Source organism: Notechis scutatus, chromosome 4, assembly GCF_049901735.1.
Source record: "Notechis scutatus isolate UNSWTSFEM ecotype Mainland chromosome 4, rNotScu1.2, whole genome shotgun sequence".
NCBI lineage: Eukaryota > Metazoa > Chordata > Lepidosauria > Squamata > Elapidae > Notechis > Notechis scutatus.
Window position 1 is genome coordinate 61,700,819 of NC_142012.1, and position 23,038 is coordinate 61,723,856.

The window sequence follows — 23,038 nt, forward strand, 5'->3', positions numbered from 1 at the left end:
AGCCTCAGTGTGTATCAGTACACTGCACATGACTCCTTGCTGATATGTTGTCTTGAAAGGAGCCCTAGATTGGAATCACATCTTGCACAGAATATGCAGGCATGCTTTGGGAAAAACTAGACTTTAATTGTGCTTTGACCAAAATATGCCAGAAATGATCTGTACTTTTCTAACCATTAGAAAGGAATGCCAAATGTGGCATGAGTAGGTTGGTAACGTCGTGTGCTGCAGAAAAAACAATTACTACCAGCCTGCCTTCCATTGAGGACCTGTGTACTGCACAAGTCAAAAAGAGGGCTGTGAAAATATTTACAGACCCCTCACATCCCGGACATAAACTGTTTCAACTCCTACCCTCAAAACGACACTACAGAGCACTGCACACCAGAACTAGACACAAGGACAGTTTTTCCTGAACGTCATCACTCTGCTAAATAAATATTTCCCTTAACATTGTCCAACTATTTACAAATCTACTATTACTATTAATCTTCTCATCCTTCCTTTCACCCATCTCCTCCCACTTATGACTTGTCGCTGTAACTTGGTTGCTTGTATCCTAAAGATTTTTATTGACCATTTCCTAGTATGATTTGATTGCTTATTGTACCCTATGACTATTATTAGGTGTTGTACCTTATGATTCTTGACTCTTGATGAATGTCTCTTTTCTTTTATGTACACTGAGAGCATATGGACTAAGACAAATTCCTTGTGTGTCCAATACTTGGCCAATAAAGAATTCTGTCTGTCTGTCTGTCTGTCTGTCTATCCTACATCTGTTCCATCCTACAACAAAACAGCATGTGAAAGCCTCCATTCACCAAAGTTATGACAAGCAAAGGAGAATCCTACGTGTAGGCCCGTTTGATGCTGACCACACCCTGTGGAAAAATGAGAATGTGAGAGGAGGCAATGGTCAAGAGCAAGCGTTTCTCAACCTTCACAATTTGAAGATGTGTGGACTTCAGCTCTTCAATTCCGGGAGTTGAAGTCCACACATTTTCAAACTAGAAGAACTGATGGCAGGTGGACTAAGGCAGTTATAGAATGGATTCCACTTGATCAGAAGTGTCCACAAAAAGACCTAAACCAAGATGGATTGAAGTATCGCGGGCCCAGTTGGCAAAGGAAAATTCAAAATTGTATTGGTTGGAAACAGGCAGAAGAGGCCTTGTGTAGAAGTATATAGACAATGGCCAGAATGAGGATGAGGATGACAATGACAAGAGTTCTGAATGGAGGACATTTTTAGTAGTAATACTTTATTTGTGGTCACAGACCAAAACATAAATACAACAAAAGAAGAACATGGGAAAATTAATCATGAACAATTGGTCACCAAAAACTTGACTAAGGGGAATTACAGCGTTCTCCTCTGATGGACAACTCATTTTTAGTAGTATCAATAGTGGATCTTGGGAAAAATGGATATGGAGCAAGAAAAATATGATAGAAATGGGACTGAAAATAGGATAACGTCAGAAAAAGATGTCGTATAAGAATATTAGAACTCCTTCCAACAGAATGAATGGAAGATAAAAATAAGAGGCTTTTGAATCTGCCTATTTAGTTGTCTTTGACAGGGAAAATGCAGTGAAGCTTTGCAAGTTTTATATAAATGCCAAAAAATTAGAGCTAGTACATGGATCTATTCTTTAGTCAAATGTTTATTAGAGAATTTAATAAATTAAAAAAGGAATTGAGAAATGTTAAGAACTGCAAAGATTAGATAGATAGATGATAGATATAGATAGATAGATAGATGATAGAGATAGATAGATAGATGATAGATAGATAGATAGATAGATAGATAGATAGATAGATAGATAGATTTTCATGATTTTAGACTGCCCATCTCTGTCAAGGAAATATATAGTAATTGGGTAAGAAGCAGACTTTTGCAGCAAAGAAATGTTTTTCAAAAAAGTTTAAATGGCTATATTTAAGCCAGTGTATTATTAAAGAAAGTTGAATGCCACCAGAATGGGATGCTTAAGAAGTGTAGATGGTAACACAAAGAAATGAAGTCAAGATTTTGAACATTCCAATGTTCTCGTGCTTCATAATATCATAATATGCAAGGAGGACACATTTCAAAATATTCTGGATATTAGTGCATTAGTTGTATTGCAAAAAACACTTACGCCTAAAAGGAAATCATAAGACCTAAAGCACAGAAAGCAAGACACTTAACAATCAGCAACATTCTCATTAAAATACTCTCATTAAAAACAACTCTCTATTGAATGTTTTTATTTACAATAAAGGAGGAAAAAACTATATATATGTAGCATTCACTCAACCAGCAAGGTCCATACAACACTTTTGTTTATAATTTAATTTCACACAATTTCAAAACTTGTAACACAAGGGAAGAGAATAATGTTAAGATGCTTTAAAAATGGTACTTTAGGTTGCAAACCTCTAAACACTAATGTGAGCGTAAGAACATTTTTGTGAGTAAACATGCAGAAGTTTGCATTTTTAATGGTAAGAATTTTGTGCTGTGGATAGAGTATCTTTTTAAAAAAAGCTTTGACATTTAATAGCGCATAAGATGTCCGTTTTTCTCTGCAGCCCCAAAGGTGACCCAAGAACAAGCCTAAAGAAAGAAAGAAAAATAATTATAATAATATATTAAACAATTACATGACATTTTTATGATAGACACTTTTAAAAATGGATTAGTGTTATATGCCCGGGAGAATATTAATATTTTTGCGATACTGATTAGTAAAATCCATTACTGGAATCTGTGCTTGCTCTAATACAGAGTTTCAAGGATTCTTTCTCCAAGAATCTGCTCTCTCTCTCTTTCTTAAATGTGGTGTCTTTCACAGAATTACAACTTGCCCCACTGAGGCAGGGAAGTGTCTGTTTGTAGGACAGAAGACTTTGAAGAGTGGGTGATGCTATGGAAACTGTGATGACCTGGGATGTGGCCCAAAGGCAACACAGTCAGATAATCAATAAGAGTCCCTTTATTAGCTCCGGCTTTGCCCCCCAATGTCCAGGTTACCTTCTGGCTGAAGAAAAACTCTCCCAGGAACAGCCTTTAGCTGGAGAGAATCAAGTCCAAAACATGGTCAACACAAACTGTAACTATAAATCCAATCAAGCCAAACTGAGGTAATTAGTTTGGCAGGGCAGGAGCAAGAATCCCAGACGTGAAGGCACAGCAAAACTCACACAGTTGGGAAGACACCAGGAACACAGATAAGCAGACAACACAGGATAAAGTCACATTTGCTTGCCACAATCAGCATTCCATTCTTTTAAACTTTCATTCCTAGGTGTGGCTCATGAAGGGAATCAGAGCCCTTTCCTCCCCCGCAAGCCACACAATCCACCTTGCTCTCTTCTCCATTCCTCCCTGCATGCCCTAGGATGAAGAGGGAATGTGCCTGGGTCTTCCTCTGAACTCCCTCTCCTTTGTTCTACCTCTTCCCTGCTCTGCCCAGCCGGACTTTGCCCTTCTCCAGTTTCCTCCACAGCCAGTGGAGCCACACACCCCATTCCGTCAGCTTTTTCTCTTCTCGGGTTCAGATTCTGACGGGCATGATAGGAACAAACCTCCATTCTTATCCATGAAGACCAAAGAGGGCTTTTTAAAAGAACAAAGTGGCTCTACCAACCACAGTGATACCACTAAAGGATTTTAGAAAATTGTACATGGCTTAGGTTACATTTATAGTTTTTGAATAATCAGGTGGTTACACAATTCTAAACAGACAAAATCAGGAGATATGGAAGCAGTCATGTAGAGAAGCAGTAAAATCTTCCATTACACATTGGGAAGGATATGATAGAAAAAGTGAGATTTTGTTCTCAGGACAAAAAATTGAGCACTGGAATTATTTCTTTTTTTAATGGTTTTTTTTAATGGTTGGCTTCTTTCTGGGGAGATGAAAGGATGCCTTAAAATGCTGAAATTTAATCCTTATCCACTTGTTTAACTTCTTTAGTAGAATGGTTAGGAACACACACAGACATACTTATCTATAATACGTGCCTCCATGCATGTTAGTGCCTAGAGTATTTATTTAAAAAAATTAAAAATATAAGATTTGGTGAAAGGTAATTTTTATACTTTTCCATAGGCATTCCAACTATATTATAAAGCATTACTTGAAACAAAAAGTAAGATTAAACACCTTTTTAATAGAGAGCAGCTGATCTTCTCCCATTACGTGGCTACAAAAGAAAAAGAAAGGATAGATAAGTAGTATTTTTTGGAACGCCTCTGTGAGAGTTATAAACTCATTTTTTGCAATTTGCAATTTGAAACAAATTTCTAACACGTTATGATTTCCCCCCCCCAGATTGCTCTTACGTTTTAATTACAGCTGAATGTCAAGAGAAGAGATCTGAGAGTTTCATTAGTAAAGGAAAAGTAGGAAAAATGAGCAAAAAATATTGACCTCCGTTTACCTTAAACTAAGCTTTCTGACTGCAAGTTGCCCTAGAGAGGTATATAAGCCATGAAGTCTGCTCAACTCATTGATTTAACTCGCCAGCATTTATATTGACATATTCAGCAGAATATATGTAGTGCTGGAAGATAGCAGTGATAATCAATAGTTGAGGACTGCAGAATTATTCTCTGGTAGAAGAATGAGAAACGGAGCAATTGGTATGTATCAGGTCCATCCGTACCTCTTTATGCTCAGGGCTTTTCATTGATCTCTTCAGAAAATGCTGGAAGTACCATATTGCAGTGCTCTACTACAGTGGTCCCCAACCTTTTTTGTACCAGGGACCGGTTTCAAGCAGAAAATTTGTGCAAGGACCGGGGAGAGAAGAGAAGGAGGCTTCGCTCTCTCGCTGCTCCACCATCCAAGGAAGAAACTGCTTCAAAGAAGGGGGGCTTTTCCTGTCGCCGCAACTATTCCGAGCGCCCGTTTCACCCCACTCCCACCCGCCCGCGCTCTTCAATCCACAGTGTCCCGTTCTGCCTGCCTGCCTGCCTGCCTGCCTGCCTGCCTTAGTTTCTGGTTGTTTGGGAGCAGCTTCGTCTGAGAATAATAACTATTCGGCTCTTTTACTCAGCCGAAGCTGTTCCGATTCAACCATTAACGAAGGCAGGCAGGCAGGCAGAATGGAGCACTGGGTTGAACCCCCCGCGCGCTGGCGGGCGGGCGGACGGACGGGATGGGAAGAAACGGGCGCTTCGGGAAGCTGCGGCGACAGGAAAGCCCCCGCTTCTTTGAAGCAGTTTCTTCCTGTGCTGGTGGAGGAGCGAGAGAGCGACTGAGAGAGCTGACCCAGAGAGAAGGACAGGCTCGGTTGCTTCCTCCCTCCCTTCTTTCATTTGTGTCCTTGATCCCCGATCCCAGCAGCATTCACGAAGGTGAAGAAAGCCGCCATTTTTTAAAAAAAATCTTTGCGGCCCGGTAGAGAGTGCTCCACGGCCCGGTACCGGTCCGCGGCCCGGTGGTTGAGGACCCCTGCTCTACTACACTGAGAACAATCCTACTCTCTCCCCTTTTGGAGATTTCTTTATTTAGGTCATCCTGTCCTATCCTGCTGTGCGCATTTTTTGTGCACATGCACACATAACAGCCCGGGAAATTAATGAAGGCAAAAGAAACAACACAGTTGAAGGAGGACAACCTTATTCAAGGTTTGTTCTCTAAACCGGTTGATGTTCAGTTCAAAAAATAGGGGTTCGCAGGGGTTCAGGAGAGCCCCCAGCTAAAATTCTGTGCCGTTTGGAGAACCCCCAAATCCCACTCCTGGCGGGCTCTGCCCCGCCCACCCCGCCTCTCCTGGGGGTCCCCACGTGGCCCATTTTGGATGCAGGTGAGTGCAGGGTGCTCAGGGAGGCTCAGGGAGGGTGAAAAAATGGGCCTCTCGGAAGTTTGGGAAGGCCGGAAATGGGCCAGTTTCCAGAGAGCCTCCGGAGCCCGGGGCGGCCATTTTCACCCTCCCGGAGGCTCGAGGAAAGCCTCCGGAGCCCAGGGAGAGCAAAAATGCATGTACACATCCGGCCGTGGTGCAGGAGGCTGACTAGGCCACGCCCACCATGGCCACACCCACCCAGCAACTGGGCAGATAACCCTTTGCTAAAATTTTTGAAGCTCACCCCTGGTATCGTTTGCCTCTTAAATTAGTTGTATTATGTATTTAAAGCAGAGTCATGAAGATGATAAAATCGGCTGCATCATCTATTGGCTGCTCTAGTTTATTGGCCAGCCAAAAGACTATTCCCAAAGAACAACCTAAATTCTCAGCATAGGTCCCGTTTATTGTCTTCTCATATAGCCCTGAGCCAGAAAGAAACAGAAATTGACTTACTCGGAACATAAAATATCCCCTGCTTTGAACTCCTCCAGGTATTCGAAGTTCTTCCTAAAAAGAGAACAGATTTCAAAATCCCCCAAAACACGGTGGCAAAGTAACCTATTTTCGTTCTTTTGCCTATCTCAAGACCTTTCACTCCTACAAACCATCTCAATTTGAGCTTAATGAGTGGATATGCCATAAATGGGAAACATTTACACCAACAATCAATGCAATTACAATCAATAGTCTGAATGCTAAGATCCCATAAAAAGACGTAAGAAGTACTAGGAGTTCTTAAATACTATGAGAATGTCAGGTTATGCTAACTTATATTGAGTCTACTTAGTTGATGAAGCCCTCTTAGGGTTTGTTGGGATTATGATAGTTATTTTATTTATTAAATTTATATGCCACCCACCTCACCATCCAAAGAAATTCAGAATCCAACATGATCCATGTTCAGTTAATGTTTCTTACAATTTAATTACAATAAAATAAATGAATATATTGGAATATTTTCTTTTTCAAAAAAGCTAATGCAATCCTAAATTGCATTAACAGAGGGATACAATCTAGATCAAGTGAGGTACTAATACCACTCTATAAAGCCTTAGTAAGGCCACACCTAGAGTACTGCATCCAGTTTTGTTCACTACACTATAAAAAAAGATGTTGAGACTCTAGAAAAAGTGCAGAGAAGAGCAAACAGGATGATTAGGGGACTAGAGACTAAAACATACAATGAATGGTTGCAGGAACTGGGCTTGGCTAGTCTAGGGAAGAGAAGGACCAGGGGGGACATGATAGCAATCTTCCAATATTTGAGACGCTGCCCCAAAGAAGAGGGGGGTCAAATTATTCTCCAAAGCATCTGAGGGCAGGACAAGGAATAATGGATGGAAACTGAACAAGGAGAGATTTAACCTGGAAATAAGGAGAAACTTTGTGACAGTGAGAACAATCAACCGATGGAACAGCTTGCCTTCGGAAGTTGTGGGAGCGGCATCACTTGAGACCTTCAAGAAGAGATCGGACTGCCATTTGTCAGAAATGGTGTAGGGGGTAACCAACCCCCTTCCAAGGTCCCTTCCAACTCTGATTATCTGTTATCTGTTATCTCTTGTCACTGGAGTCTTCTGACAATTAAAAGTGCCAGACACACAAACATCAATATTTACATAGAAAGATGCTGGTTCCTACTTAATTAGTGATGGTTCACTGCTTTAAGTGTTTTCCTTTCTTGCTCCTTTCTCAACTATCCATATATTCAAGTACCACTCCTAAGTATAAGAATATTGATTTAGATTCTGCTACTCTTGGACTAAGAATCTAGATACTAGACTGCGCTGAAAAGCACCAAATATTGATTATGCAGGTCAAGAATTCTGAAGGGCACCAAGTACAGGAAGAATGCTATAGAATAGATATTGTAGTGATGTAATAACGACTGATCCGAATAGACTCTTGCATTGAACAGCTATGCTGTCCTTATTAATAAAAAGTCATACCTGCCAACTTTACTTCTTGTTGTATATCTTGAAGTGCCATATAAACAGGGGTAAACATCATAAAATGCCTGAGATATATCTGTTGTGGTTCGCCAGCAGCAATCAGGAAGGCGACTCGGGAGTAAGAATGCTAATTAATGGCCCCTCCCTCTGGGGAATATAAGCCTGGTTTCAAATGGCTTTTGCCTTTGCAAAAGGCAAAGTTTGAAGGAGTTAGTGTGATGATTACAGACTCTGATTTATTGGACTAATTGGCTGGAAGTCATCTGTTATCTACAAAGAGGGTAATTTATGGAATAAAGCCATGAATATTTCAATTTTGGAGTTTATCTGTGTTTGCTTTTGGAACCTTCGGCTGGGACAGAACAATATCCTAACACAGTGATGGCTAACCTTTTTCTCATTGCGTGCAGAAAGTGCGCATGCATACATGTGGGAATGCATGCACCCATAGTGCAATGCACGCGTGACCTCCCGCCCCCTGCGCATGCCCCACTCCTCTGTGCATATGTGCGTGGTTCCCCATGCATCTACCCCCGCCATGCGTAGCAAATATCCAACAATCAGCTGGCTGGCGGGCCGTGCGCATGCGCAGTGGGTCTGTTCCAGGTGACCTCTCGCGTGCCGGCAGGAATGGCTCTGCGTGTCACTTCTGGTACGTGTGCCATCACGGTCCTAACAGATTCTATGGCTTGTTGCCCTATTATTGTCCTATTGAAACCAATAGTACAAGACTGTCATGAGTAATTTAGGCCAGGGGTCGCCAACCTTTTGGACCCCAGGCACCACCAAAGTCATAATTTTAAATCCCGCTGACCAGAGACCCTGGGATAATCCCCCAAAAAGTCTGCAGGAAAATTTCCAACCCCGTTTTCCTACCGATCAATCATTCTTTATTTGGGATTGCAGGATACCATTTCCAGCTTTGTTCTCAGGAGGAGAGGGAGAGAGACTTTTGGTTACATGCAAGGAAAGCAGCAGAAGCAGCAGAAGTCTTTTTTTCTCTCCCCCAAACTCCGCCAGAAACGAGTCTTTGTGAGACTTGTCACGCAGGTGCAGACTCTTGGAGCAGGATGCCTTGCAGGGTCCCAAAGACTCATTTCTGATGGAGTTTGGGGGAGAGAAAGAAAGACTTCTGTTGCTTTCCTTGCGTGCAGCCAAAAGCAGAAGAAGAAAGAAGCAAAAAGAAGCAGACTGGTGGCCAGGCAAGGCGAGTGGGGCAAGTTCCCCACCTCCACCCATTCCCCCCCTCCCCTCACTACTTTGTGTTGTTCTCAATTCAAGCAATGCAAGCCTTGTGTTCCCATGGGCCCTGTGGGCGGTGCTGGCTTGTATTCCCATGCAGCCTGGATTAATTGCTTTGGGGGGAGCGCTTTGGGGGTGACCACCAAATTTCTCTGGGGACCACCAAAATTTTCTCGCGGACCACCAGTGGTCCGCGGCCCACTGGTTGGCGACCACTGATTTAGGCTACAGTGCTAAATGAATGTACTAATATCCAACGCACATAGGATTTAGTTCTGAATAAGAAAGCAGAAGCAGGCACTTAGAAATACAGGTAGTCCTTGATTTACAACCACAGTTGAGTCCCGAATTTACGTTGCTAAGTGAGGAGTTAAGTGACTTTTGCCTCGTTTTACGACTTTTCTTGCTGCATTGGTTAAAATGAATCACTGCAGTTGTTAAAGTTAGTAACCTAGTCACTAAATGAATCTGGCTTCCCCATTGACTTTGCCTGTCAGAAGGTCGCACTGCAACCGTCATAAATATGAAGCAAGTGGCCAAGCATCTGAATTTTGATCGCATGACCCTGGCGGATGCTGCAAAGATCATAACTGTGAAAACCGGTCGTAAGTCACTTTTTTTTCAGTGCCGTTGTAACTTCAAATGATCCCTAAAGTCCCCTGTTGTAAATTGAGGACTACCTCTATGGTACAGTCCAATAGAAATAATTAAAACTTAGGGCATATAGGAAAAAGATTAAATATATTTTATTACATGTATAGACAGCAACAAGGATAGCATTCGCACAATGCTGGAAACAAAATAATATGCCCTCAGAGGAATTAGTAATTGAAAAAAAAAACTAGATTATGCTGAAATGGATAAACTGACGTTAAAATTAAAAGATAAAGAAGAGTCGGAGTGTTACGAAATTTGGGACAATTGGTATACATAGTTGAAAAATAGAAATAAGGTTAACAGAGATAAGAAAATTATAGATAAACATATATAAATGTAGATAAATGTAGATGGTTGTATGAGATTGGTTTGTATAATAATGATGGCACAGTATTGTTGATATTAAGGTTAAGAGAATAGAATAGAATAGAATAGAATAGAATAGAATAGAATAGAATAGAATAGAATAGAAAATATGGAATGGAATGAAGAATAGAATAGGATAGAATAGAATAAGGAATAGAATAGAATAGGGTTCAGAATAGAATAGAACAGAATTACAATAGAAATAGAATAGAATAGAACAGAATTACAATAGAAATAGAATAGAATAGAATGGAATGGAGTGGAGTGGAGTGGAGTGGAATGGAATGGAATGGAATGGAATAGAATAGAATAGAATAGAATAGAATAGAATAGAATAGAATTCTTTATTGGACAAGTGTGATTGGACACACAAGGAATTGGTCTTGGTGCAAATGCTCTCAGTGTACATAAAAGAACAGAGACATTCATCAAGAGTCAAGAATCATAAAGTACAACACTTAATAATAGTCATAGGGTACAATAAGCAATCAAATCATACTAGGAAGCAGTCAATATAAATCATAAGATGTATAAAAGGTGAAAAAGGACAATAAAAAATATTGGGGGGGGGGAGAAATAATTAAAACTAAGACATAGAAGCTTTTTTTTTTAAAAAAAAGGATGAGTAAGACACATGGAGTTATGCTGTTGTGCATAACTTAGAAGTCACATACGTCCGCTTTGTATCTCTTCTGTCTCCTGTCATGAAGTTGGGGAGGAGGTGGCAGCCAAGGATGCGTGACCAGTGGCTAAGAGAATAGGAACACAGACACAGGAACAGCAATGAGATTCTAGCTTGAGGTTGGAAGAAAGTCCCTCTCCTGCAACAGACACTCATAAGCACAGCAGAGACATGCATAATAAATATCTCCCAGGCTTAAAATCATGGCATGTTGGAATCAGGGCTATTATTACACCAAAACTGGTTAGAGGGCTAAATACAGGTAGTCCTTGACTTCAGGGTCCTTGGAGCTCTCTGAGCTTGCTTGTTTTCTTGCAAGACATTTCATTACCCTAACTAGGTAACATCATCAGTGCTAGTAAGGAGTGCTGTCAGCACTCCTGACCAAGGCTTCCGAGACCTAATTAAGCACACGCTTAGCCCAAACAACGCTTGTTTTATTTCAACGCTGGGAATGATGTTCATTCCCAGCCCGTAATGAGTCCCATACAGTTCCTCGAGATAAACACCCACCTTTCTCTCCTTTGAATTGCTGCCAACAACTAGAGTGCCAAATTAACGGTAAAAAACAACAACAACTGAAGTACAAAGTCCACATAGAGCTTCAAGGATTAATCTGAACAGAACGAACGACTTTGCTTCCTACAAAGGTTTCTTCACCTTTGCCTGCCCTTTATACCTTAGGGGAGGGGCAATCACCTCCCAGACTTACTCCCGAGTTGCCCCTTTTGTCTCAGCTGCTCTTGCCTTCTAGCAGCTCTGCGCACATGCGCATTGGGAACAGGCTCCCCTTGTTCCTCTGCCTTACTGCTGCCAGATTCTGGAGGCTCCAAGTCAGCACGCAACTCTCAGATGGTCCTGGCCCCACCTCTGCATTGGACGCAGGACCCTCGTCTGAGTCCGCCCCAGACTCCCGGACTGGTCCCTGTTCTTCCCCATTGTCCAAGTCCACTGCCATCTGCACAGGCTGCTGGCGAACCACAACACCTAGTTTGGGTAATGAAACGTCTTGCAGGAAAACAAGCAAGCTCAGAGAGCAACAAGGACCCCTCATTTCAGCCCTGAGTTAGATAGATAGACAGAATTCTTTATTGGCCAAGTGTGATTGGACACACAAGGAATTTGTCTTGGTGCAAATGTTCTCAGTGTACATCAAAGAAAAGGTACATTTGCCAAGAGTCAAGAATCATCAGGTACCACATTGAATAATAGTCATAGGGCACAATAAGCAATCAAATCATACTAGGAAACAATCACTATAGATTGTAAGGATACAAGCGACAAACTTACAGTCATACAGTCACAAGTGGGAGGGGATGGGTGATAAGGAGTGATGAGAAGATTAATAGTTACAGACTTTGTAAATAGTTGGACAGTGTTGAGGGAATTATTTGTTTAGCAGAGTGAGGGCGTTCGGGAAAAAACTGTCCTTGTGAGTAGTTGTTTACTTGATATATGTTTGCATATATTCTCCTTTATTAGTCCTTGATTTACAATGTTTAGTGACCATTCCAACAGTACTGAAAAAAGTGACCTATGACCATTTTTCACACTTATGACCAGGGGTGGGATTTTCCTGGTTCAGACTAGTTCGGCTTTATTTCCTTGTTTTGGAGCAGAGCTGATTCACGTGGCTGAGTGGATTTGCCATGCCTCAGCTGTTTTACTCACCGGGGCTGCGGTAGAAGGTAAGTACAGTATTATAGTTGTAAATAGGCTTTTTAAACATGGTGTGCACTCTGGTTGAGTTGCATCCCTGCTTATGACCTTTGTAGCAGTGGTGGGATTCAAATTTTTTTACTACCGGTTCTGTGGGCATGGCTTGGTGGGCGTGGCAGGGGAAGAATACTGTAAAATCTCCAGTCAGAGGTGATATTTTCCGGTTCTCTGAAGTACTCAAAATTTCTGCTACCAGTTCTCCAGAACTGGTCAGAACCTGCTGAATACCCACCTCTGCTTTGCAGCATCCCCATGGTCATGTGATTAAAATTCAGATACCTGGCAACCGACTCATATTTACGATGGTTGCAGTGTCCCGGGGGCATGTCATCCCCTTTTGCGACCATCTTGACAACACCAACTTTGATTAGTTTCTGAAGACAACTTTAGGAAACAATGGCTTGAAATTAACTTAGATTCAAAATAATCTGCATCAAAGCCCAGTAATTTCTCAAATAAAAATGTTAGAAAGGAATAAACACTGAACTGTTTCAACCATACAAAGAAGTTGCTTGTATGGCTTGTCTTGCTATGTAATACAGAAAATATTGAATTTAAATTCATTTCAAGGCTTATGCAAATTAGAAATGGCTTTTTTAAAATAATCTTTTATTTCAATTTTCCACATTTAAAACAAAAGGAAAAAAACATGTTTTTTTTAGTGAACAGCATGATTCCAGGTTTTCACATCTCCATACAGAATAGGTTTAATGACATAATCATCTTTCATATTTAATTTCATATCTTACCACTGTATGTGTTCTCTATTATTTTTCTCAAATACTTCCCTCAGGCTTATTTTGTAAGTTTTCCATACATTTCTTAACCTATTCCTTTACAATTCTCATATCTTCATATTCATTAAATTTATACTTTTATCTGTCATGTTTACAATTTCATCGCATATTTCATATTTCATCCTTTCAAAAATTCCACCTCAATTAAAACATTTCAAAACAAGATTTCCCCCACAATTGCCACCCCTATAGCTTATCATTAATTCCCTTTGAAATCCCATTAAACATTCAACTTTTAATTATCCCCTTAAACATTTATAACAATCATCTTCTAACAACTACATAAGATATATACCTTTTCAATCAGATTCCGCATGGTACTTTCCCCTTCAATTACCTCTGATACATTTCTAAATTAGAAATGGCTTATTGGTATCTGCTAGTTTATTTATAGCTCCAGCTGCCTTAAGAAAGTTCAAAACATTCTCAAAGATCTATCTCATCCTGGGCACCCTTTTTTTGAACTATTACCAGCTGGCAGACGGGTAATAAAAATAAAGACAAATAGGCTGAAAATCCCAGGGCAGCTTCTATCCTAGGGCAGTAGCTCCGTGGAATTCTACTGCATAGTACACTGAAGATGGTATTTAATTTCGTTGTGCGATGTGCAATGACAATAAACTAAACTAAACTGAACTAAACAGAACTAAACTAAACCTTTCAGATTTTTTAAATTACCTGGCTCACCTAAAATTTGAGCAATGATTCTGCTAATCAGCTTCCCACTAGAGAAGAATCCCCATTAGACTTAGGTCTTAGAATAACTTTATTGTCACTTTGAAGGGATGTTAATCGGCATACATTAAAATGAAATTTGGTTGCATACAGCTCTCAAAGGATCACCCACCTTCCAGTATACACTACATAAGCACGACAACTAAACAAAAAAAATAAATATTATGCATATACCCACCTACATTATATCGGTGAGATAGGTGGCAAATAAATTCAACAATAAATAAATAAACAATCTAAGCTAAAGATATATAGAACTGAACATTCTGCCAGCCACTTCCAATCTAAAAGATTATATTTTGAAACAACCCACTGGAACGGTCATTCTTGATATAGTAATATCGACATGTTTAAGAAGAAAAACAGACCATATGGTTTTGCATATTCCTTATTTAAATGTATCCATCTGTGAGTAGCCTTGCAACAGCTGGTATCAGAGAACCCCAAAGCTGAGAATCCATTAGCATCCACCGTTTGCTTGAAAACTAATGATAAAACATTGCAAGTAGTCCTCAACTTACGACCGGAATGCATCTTGCCCATTATTGTCATAAGTCATGACAGTTGTAAAGAGAACCATCACATTTTTTTGACCTTGGCAGCAGTCGTTAAAGGAACCCATTGTTCACTATGGGGGTGTACTTTTTCTGAAAACTGGAAGTAAGTGTCACGTTTTGGCCAAAACGTCATGAATTGTGGTGGTTTCATGACCGCACAACACTGCAAATGGCCATAAATGTGAACTGGTTACTAAGCACTCGAAATGAGGTCATGTGATGGGGAGACAGCAGTTACAACTTCAGGACTGGTTCTTGAGTATTGTATTAGAAGGGGCCGTCAGAAACTTGAGCAGTTGCTAAGCAACCAGTCATAAATCAAAGACTACCCGAACAGAAGAATCTGACTACCATATTAAAAAAAATACAGTGGTAACTGTTATTACCTTTTCCTTCTGTAGAAATTCCAGAACCATAAAGCAAAATTCTTCAAGAGCATTGGATGGCTAAAAACAAAAGAGACTAGATTAATGAACTGAAAGCATCCTCCTGTGATGACCCGGGGCGTGGCACAAAGGCAACACAGTCAGATAAGCAATAAGAGTCCCTTTATTATCTCCAACTTTGCTCCCAATGTCCAGGTTACCTTCGGGCTGGAGAAAAACTCTCCCAGGAACAGCCTTTGACTGTAGAAAATTCAGTCCAATACAAGGTACACACAAACTGTAACTTAAAATCCAAACAAACCAAACTGAAGTAATTAGTTTGGCAGGGCAGGAGCAGGAATTTCAGACTTGAAAGCACGGCAAAGCTCACACAGTTGGGAAGACACCAGGAACACAGATAAGCCATGACGATATAAGATAAAGTTATGTTTGCTCCAAACAGCCTGCTGCACGCAACTTCCTTTTTTTATACACTGTGTTTCCAGCTGCAGCTAATGAAGGGAATCAGGGCTCTTTCCTCCCTTATCAGCCACTCAACTCACGTTGCTCCCCTTTCCGTTCCTCCCTGCATGCCCTATGATGAAGAGGGGATGGGCCTGGGTCTTCCTCTGAACTCCCTCTCCCTTGTTCTACCTCTCCCTGCTCTGCCCAGTTGGACTTTGCCCTTCCCCAGTTTCTTCCATAGCCAACGGAGCCACACTCCCACTTCCTGTCAGCTATTCAGCTTCATTCTCCAAGTCAGATTCCGACAGGGGCCTTAAAAAACAACAACACACATTTACATTATTTAAAACGTTAAATTAAACTGACCTGAGGCAGAGAATCTCTAGCTGGGATAGCAGAACACATGTCATCTATCTATCAAGATTGACAAGAAAGTAGATTCAGTTATGTTTTCAACTGAACAAAAATGAAAGAAATTTAAGCTTTTTTGTTGAGTGTTACAAATAAAGTTTTTGCCAGTCTCCTCAGCTATTAAATCTGGTTTAAAAAACAACAACGTATAGTACAAATGGCATAGGTACACTTTTGTGTTAAATAAAACAACACTGAATGTAGTAATATGAGGGATACTGTTTTTTACCTCATTCCACACTTTTTCTCCTTGGAGAACATGGGACATCACTGGTACACCTGGAAATAAGGAAAAACAATGATCTGGGTTAAAAAAAATTTATTTATGATATTACCAGCTCTGCAAAGATTATCAACTCTGAATATGTCAATGAATAAACAAATACTGTAACTCAGAAAACAGAGTGAAAGTGTTAGTAACAAAAAAGCAGGCAAGATATTGAATATACACAAGAAGCTGATATTCAGAGTCCGAAAACAGTTCACTTCAGGTGTGATTTATGTTGCAACATGAAATATTATATGCTTACATCATTATTTTTTCATGCTTTTCATTAATTTCAGTGCCAAAAAAATTGTGAATGGAGTATTGAAATTTCCATACTTTTGAATCTGAGCTGCATAGCAGTATACGTTGGGTTATGTGAAATACATGTTTTCAAACATGTTTTATTTTAATCCCTAATCCCAACAATATTGAGTTTGAAATGTGATCTGTCCCATAAATATCTGCATATATTTGAATGCAGAACTTTTTTTTTCTTTTAAATTAGACTACTTTATCTAGATGTGAATTCTATATACTCAGGTATTTTTTTTAAATGATGATAGGGAAAAATATACTATGTTTTTCTGACTCTTTCATTCTCTAAAAGACATATATTCAAAACTAATCAATATTTCAACTATTTATGAATAAGGAATTTTTATGGTTCCTTGTTTATAAGGAATCATAAGCATATGGAACAAATGATCAAGAAATATACTATAGATTAACATTTTCTAGAGCAGAGGTGTCAAATCATGTCATCACGATGGCGTCACGTGACATGTCAGGACTTTTCCCCCCTTTGCTAAACCGGGCATGGGCATGGCCAGCACATGACGCTGTGATGACCCAGGGCATGGCACAAAGGCAACACAGCCAGAGATCAGGTATGAGTCCCTTTATTTGCTCCAATTTTGCCCCCAACGTTCCGTTTATTCTCCCTCCTGGAGAAAAGCTCTCCCACGAACCTGCAACAGCCTCTGGCTGCAGATACTCCAGTCCAAACGCTGTAAACAGAATGACTGCAATTAATCACTTCAGCAGGGAAAGATAATGAGTCCAATAATTTCTCTTTCTCAGAAAGAAAAAGTGAGGTACAGATATAATGGCAGCCAGAATTATTTGCAAAAATACAAAAGGTATGGAGAATATATTGAATAGTGTTGGTGAAATCCAGGTTTAAACCTGTTTCCTCTTCTTATCTCATGCAATTAATTTCCTTTCTTACTACTTTATATTATTTTTTTGTGCTTTGCGTCACACATCCCAAAAGGGAATAGCATGACATTTATGTATATAGGCAAGTAGAATTATATTAACAGGGTGTTTTCATTGTTCCTAGAGAAAACAAATAAATAAAAGCATCAAAAAGATAAAATTAAACAGTTCTGATTTTTTTATAATCTTATGTATATCTTTCTATTCTGAAGGAAATTATAGTCAATGGGCTTTGCTGCCAGAAAACTGAAACATGAATGTATATATGTACAGTGTATATGTATATGTATGTGTGTGTGTGTGTAGAGATAGATAGATAGATAGATAGATAGATAGATAGATAGATAGATAGACAGTCAGACAGGTAGGTAGGTAGGTAGGTAGGCAGGCAGGCAGGCAGACAGACAGACAGACAGACAGACAGATAGATATTGGTAGGAGATAGAACATAAATGACAGATGATAAATGATATAGATAGATAGATAGATAGACAGACAGACAGATAGAAAGCTAGAAAGAATTCAAATTGTAAAATGAGGGCAGAAAGAATATACCCATTTACAGCTTGTTAGTAAAATATTTTATTATGCACATCAGCTGTGCTTGCTAGTTGAACTCTGGATACTATTCTTAGCACTACTAATTTAAAAAAAAAAGCATTTTGCAACTATTCCACGTATTTCTGTTTTTAAAGGAAGAAAAAAGTCACAGAAGAAGCAACAAAGAAATAGAAGGGAACTGCACAAAGAATAAAATCTGAGCTAAGCACCTCATTAAAATTCTAACCGGTCAATGTCTATGCTTTGTTCATACTTTGTGTAGAAGCACAAAGAGAAGATACAAACAAGCCTCTGCCATTATTCACGTTCTCTTCATTACATTTTCATTTTTATGATTTTTTAAATATATTTTGAAGTTGTAAATATGAACATGATTTCATTTAGGACTACGAAGCAAGTAATACAGATCAGGCTAGATGATATTAAATATGAACATTCCATATAAGTGCATTTCTTTGCGTGCTTTGACGAATGCTGTCATTTTTGTTACTTATCAGTGAAATAAGGACTCTAAACCATGGAACGGTTTGAGAATAAATAACTGGGATATTTTTAAATGTATTTATCTACTTGCCTTAAAATACATATCTTCAGAATCTACTAGCAAATTTAACTTTATGTTTTAAATCCAAGCATTTTGTTCAATGAGCATACTATAGATATACTTGAAAATATTTAGAAAGGGAAATACAAATTGGTATCTCAAAACTATAATGCCTGCATTGTGTGAAGAAATCCTATACCCTGTATACTATTGCAGGGTATTTATTTCTGCTGTGGCTTCTATTTAAAATTAATGTATAATATTCATTGGTATCCCATTCTTTATTCCGTCAACTATTATTTGAAAATTTAATATTTTGCAGATTATTTATTAGTTGACCTAAAAAAGGCACTATTGCTCTCTAGAGGGACTTACATTTTGATAATAAGTGACTTTGCATTGGAAATGACATTCATTGTTAAAACTAAACGAGAACAAGACAGAGTTTTAAAATTGGAATTACATTCTTATTGCTATAATTATGACAAGAAAGAACCCCCAGATCTGACTTAAAGCTCTGCATAATACACAGTTATGCGGGACCAAAATTGGATTATTTTTCTTTTCTAAGACCAAAACATAGCTTAACACAATTGATAAGAAATTCCTAAGACATAGAACAGAGTTGGAAACAGAAGAAGTATTCAGTAGTGGGATTCAAATTTGTTTACGACCGGTTCTGTGGGCATGGCTTGGTGGGTGTGGCCGGGGAAGGATACTGTAAAAACTCCAGTCAGGAGTGGTATTTGCCGGTTCTCCGAACTACTCAAAATTTCTGCTATCGGTTCTCCAGAACTGGTCAGAACCTGCTGAATACCCACCTCTGGAAGTATTCCATTTAGAACAGGGAAGCCCAACCTTGGAAACTTTAAACCCTCTGGACTTCATCTCCCAGAATTCCCCAGCCAAGTTTGATAGGTATAAAATGGCACACCTTTTGCAACTTTTCATATTTACTTTATTTATTTATTTTTGTCAATTGCTTGCAAGATAATAGGTATAAGTAAAAAAAACATAGTTATGAATACATGGATACATATAAGAAAAAAATATATAAAAGAAACAATAGGACAGGGACGGTAGGCACGTTGGTGCACTTATGCACGCCTCCTACAGACCTCTTAGGAAAGGAGTGAGGTCAATAGTAGACAGTCTAAGGTTAAAGTTTTTGGGGTTTGGGGAAGAAACCACAGAATCAGGTAGAGTATTCCAGATATTGACCACTCTGTTGCTGAAGTTGTATTCCTGCAATCAAGTTTGGTGCGGTTAACCTTGAGTTTGTATCTATTGTGTGCTCTTGTGTTGTTATGGTTGAAGCTGAAGTATTCATTGACAGGTAGGACATTGCAATGTATAATTTTATATGATATACTTAGATCGGACCGAAGGCGGCATCGTTTTAGGTTTTCTAGGTCTAGAATTTCAAGTCTGGTGGCATAAGGTATTCTGCAACGAATAGAGGAGTGGAGAACTCTTCTTGTGAAATATTTCTGGACTTTCCCAACTGTGTTAATATCAGACACGTAATGCTGGTTCCAGACTGATGAGCTGTATTCAAGTATTGGTCTAGCAAATGTTTTGTATGCTCTAGTTAGTAATGTGATATTACCAGAGAAAAAGCTGCGTAGGATTAAGTTAACATTATGTTACAGTGTAAGAAAAGCAGCTTATTGCAATGCGTAAATTTAACATCCCTAATAAAAGGAGAATATTTGCAGCTGAAGGTTGACAAGAGGACTCTCCTTGGTGCTCTCTGAGCTTTTTTTTCCAGATGTTTCATTACCCTAACTAGGTAATGAAATGCTAGCACTGATGATGTTACCTAGTTGGGTAATGAAACGTCTGCAAGAAACCAAGCTAGCTCAGAGACCAACCTCTTAACAGCCCTCTATCAAGAAAATAGGTAAGTCACTCAAGAGTTTGCCTTGTTTATTATATACTTCGTGATACCTATCCCAAAATCTAAGTAAAACCTCATGTATTAAAACCCTGGTGAATTTTTTTGGGAGGGGAAGCAAGCAAACTTTTCCAATTGCCTTAAAGCAAGAAACGTAAACTTTGAATAAGAGGAAGGGATGCTTGGATAGGAAACCTATTTGTGAATATACAACTATTTGGGAAGAGTTGAAAGATGGGGGACACCCTTCCCCATTTTAATGGCCATTTTAAAGAGGGGAATCCTCAGCCTCAGAATATAGCATTTGCAAGGCTCGGTGTTTTTCCACTCAAAATAGCAACACGCTAGAAGCAACATGCAGGAAGCAATGGACTTACAACAGTTCATTTAGTGACTGTTACAATGGCACTGGGAAAAAAAAGGTGACTTATGACCGTTTTTCACACTTAATGACCATGGTCACATGAACAAGATTCAGACGCTGTAGGTGCTTCATCACTGGAGGTTTTTAAGAAGAGACTGGGACAGTCCCTTGTCTGAAATGGTATATAGCCGTGTTGGCGAACCTATGCCACGCGTGCCGGAAGTGGCACGCAGAGCCATTTCCCCCGGCATGCGAGAGGTCGCCTGGAAGAGCCCTACTGTGCATGAGCGTGCATACCGCCGCCCGACAGCTGATTGTCCGGTATCTGGCATGCATTTGCAGGGGGCGGGGGGGGGGTTAATGGGAGACATGCGCGCATCCAGACAGTTTAGAGTTAATGGGATTTGGGATAGTTAGTTAGGAATTGAGAGCTGACCGCTTAAGGGAATGCATCATGGTAAATGTAGTTAAAGTATCCTGGGAAATGTAGTTATGTCATGTGGCCACATCTGTAACCCTGATTGGTCACTGAATTGACCCTTGGTGGGTCGGAGGAGGTTTCTTCACAGCCTCATGGTAGCATCTCTACCCTCTGTTTCTACGATATGGGATAAAAGGGATAAGAGATAACCATCTTTTTACCCAGAAAGACAGATATGCAAAGGATTGGACATTGAGAAGAATCTCATCATAACTGTGAGTTATTGAGGATGCCTGATGAACCAATAAAAAGGACTTTGTATGGATACTTTGTGGAGTTTATCTATCTGTCTTTGTACAGGACAGAATAGTAAAAAAGATAGTCATCTGTCTTTGTACAGGACAGAATACCCTGAGTGTGAGGGGATTGCGTGGGCATGCGCAGAAGTGCTGGGGGGAAATGCGCACGCATGGGGGAAATGCGTATACTGAGAGCATTTGCACCAAGACAAATTCCTTGTGTGTCCAACCACACAATAAAAAATTCTATTCTATTCTATTCTATTCTATTCTATTCTATTCTATTCTATTCTAACCTCTTATTCTATTCTACCTCTTATTCTATTCTACTCTACTCTATTCTATTCTATCCCTTATTCTATTCTATTCTATTCTACCTCTTATTCTATTCTACCTCTTATTCTATTCTACTCTATTCTATTCTATTCTATTCTATTCTACCCCTTATTCTATTCTATTCTATTTCTATTCTATTCTATTCTTCCCTTATTCTATTCTTCTATTCTATTCTATTCTATTCTATTCTATTCTATTCTATTCTATTCTACCTCTTATTCTATTCTACCTCTTATTCTATTCTATTCTACTCTATTCTATTCTATTCTATTCTATTCTATTCTACCCCTTATTCTATTCTATTCTATTCTATTCTATTCTATTCTATTCTATCCCTTATTCTACTCTATTCTACCCCTTATTCTATTCTAGTCTATTCTAGTCTAGTCTATTCTAGTCTAGTCTAGTCTATTTCTATTATTTCTATTTCTATTTCTATTTCTATTCCCATCCCATTCTTTTTGTCCTATTCCATTCCATTCCATTCCATTCTATTCTATTGAAGCCCACAAGTCTTAAAGTTGCCAAGTTTGGGGAAACCCCCCCCCCCCACACCCACACATCCACCCACACACACACCCACAAAGCGAGACCGGCTGCCAAGAGAAGAACCCCAGGAGGCGCTGAGACTTGGGCTGAGAAAGGGGACCGGGGCTGCCCCCCCTCCGCCCCTTACCTTGGCAGGAGCTGACCCCCAAGGCCAGCAGGGCGAGCAGCAGCAGCAACCTCCAAGGCGTTCCGGGACCGGGTTCCCTCCACCGGCTGAGGGGACCGGCTTTGCTGCTGCTGCTGCTGCTGCTGCTCCTCCAGCCGCCGTTGGCCGCCCACGGGAGGTGCCGCTGCTCCGGCCGGGTCCGGCAAGCGCTCGCCCTTCGCATGGTGCCTCTTTCCGTCCCGGCGCTCACCGCTCCGTTCCCTCCTCGGCCGGCCGCTCTGGTTTTGCAAGGGCTGGGCTGGAGCGCTCCCACTTTTAAGTCTCCCGGATCCGGAGAAGGCGGCGACTTCGCGTTCCTTGCCTCGCCCGCCCGCCCACGCGTGACCCGAGGGGGCGCCGTTCCAGCAGCAGGACGCGTGTCGTCCACCCCCGCCCGGTCCCTCCCTCGTGAAGGACTCTCGGAGAAGGAGGCGCGGATGGCCCCGCGGCGCCTTGCAGGAGCCGCGCCAAAAACACGCGTGGGGCTGCCCCTCCCGTGGGAGCTAGCCTCTCCCTCCTCCTTTCTGCTCGACGGGGCAGAAAGTGGCAGAGTCCGAGTGGGACGCTTTGGAAAGGAAAGTGTGGGCGACCCCCCCCCCCCATATAATGATTTCCTCCCCGCCCAAAATCAGGTGGTCCTA

The 23,038-nt window shown here is 40.3% G+C and overlaps 1 protein-coding gene across 3 annotated transcripts; it reads right to left on the bottom strand.

Moving 5' to 3' along the window:
• Nucleotides 1–405: 405 nt before the first annotated feature.
• Nucleotides 406–22,718, bottom strand: NMU (neuromedin U). 3 transcript variants are annotated; one of them, XM_026676591.2, is made up of 8 exons: nt 22,380–22,675; nt 16,025–16,074; nt 15,751–15,798; nt 14,941–15,000; nt 10,739–10,813; nt 6,301–6,354; nt 4,158–4,197; nt 406–2,605 (listed from the first exon to the last, which is right to left on the bottom strand). In XM_026676591.2, exons 1-7 carry the CDS (start codon nt 22,579–22,581, stop codon nt 4,162–4,164), a joined length of 525 nt encoding a protein of 174 aa, XP_026532376.1. In that variant the 5' UTR covers nt 22,582–22,675; the 3' UTR covers nt 406–2,605; nt 4,158–4,161. The 3 variants fall into 3 exon arrangements, with proteins under 3 accessions (XP_026532376.1, XP_087819757.1, XP_087819756.1); XM_087963631.1 differs by lacking the exon at nt 10,739–10,813 and having other exon boundaries at nt 2,052–2,605; nt 22,380–22,718; XM_087963630.1 differs by lacking the exon at nt 15,751–15,798 and having other exon boundaries at nt 2,052–2,605; nt 22,380–22,716.
• Nucleotides 22,719–23,038: the final 320 nt, after the last annotated feature.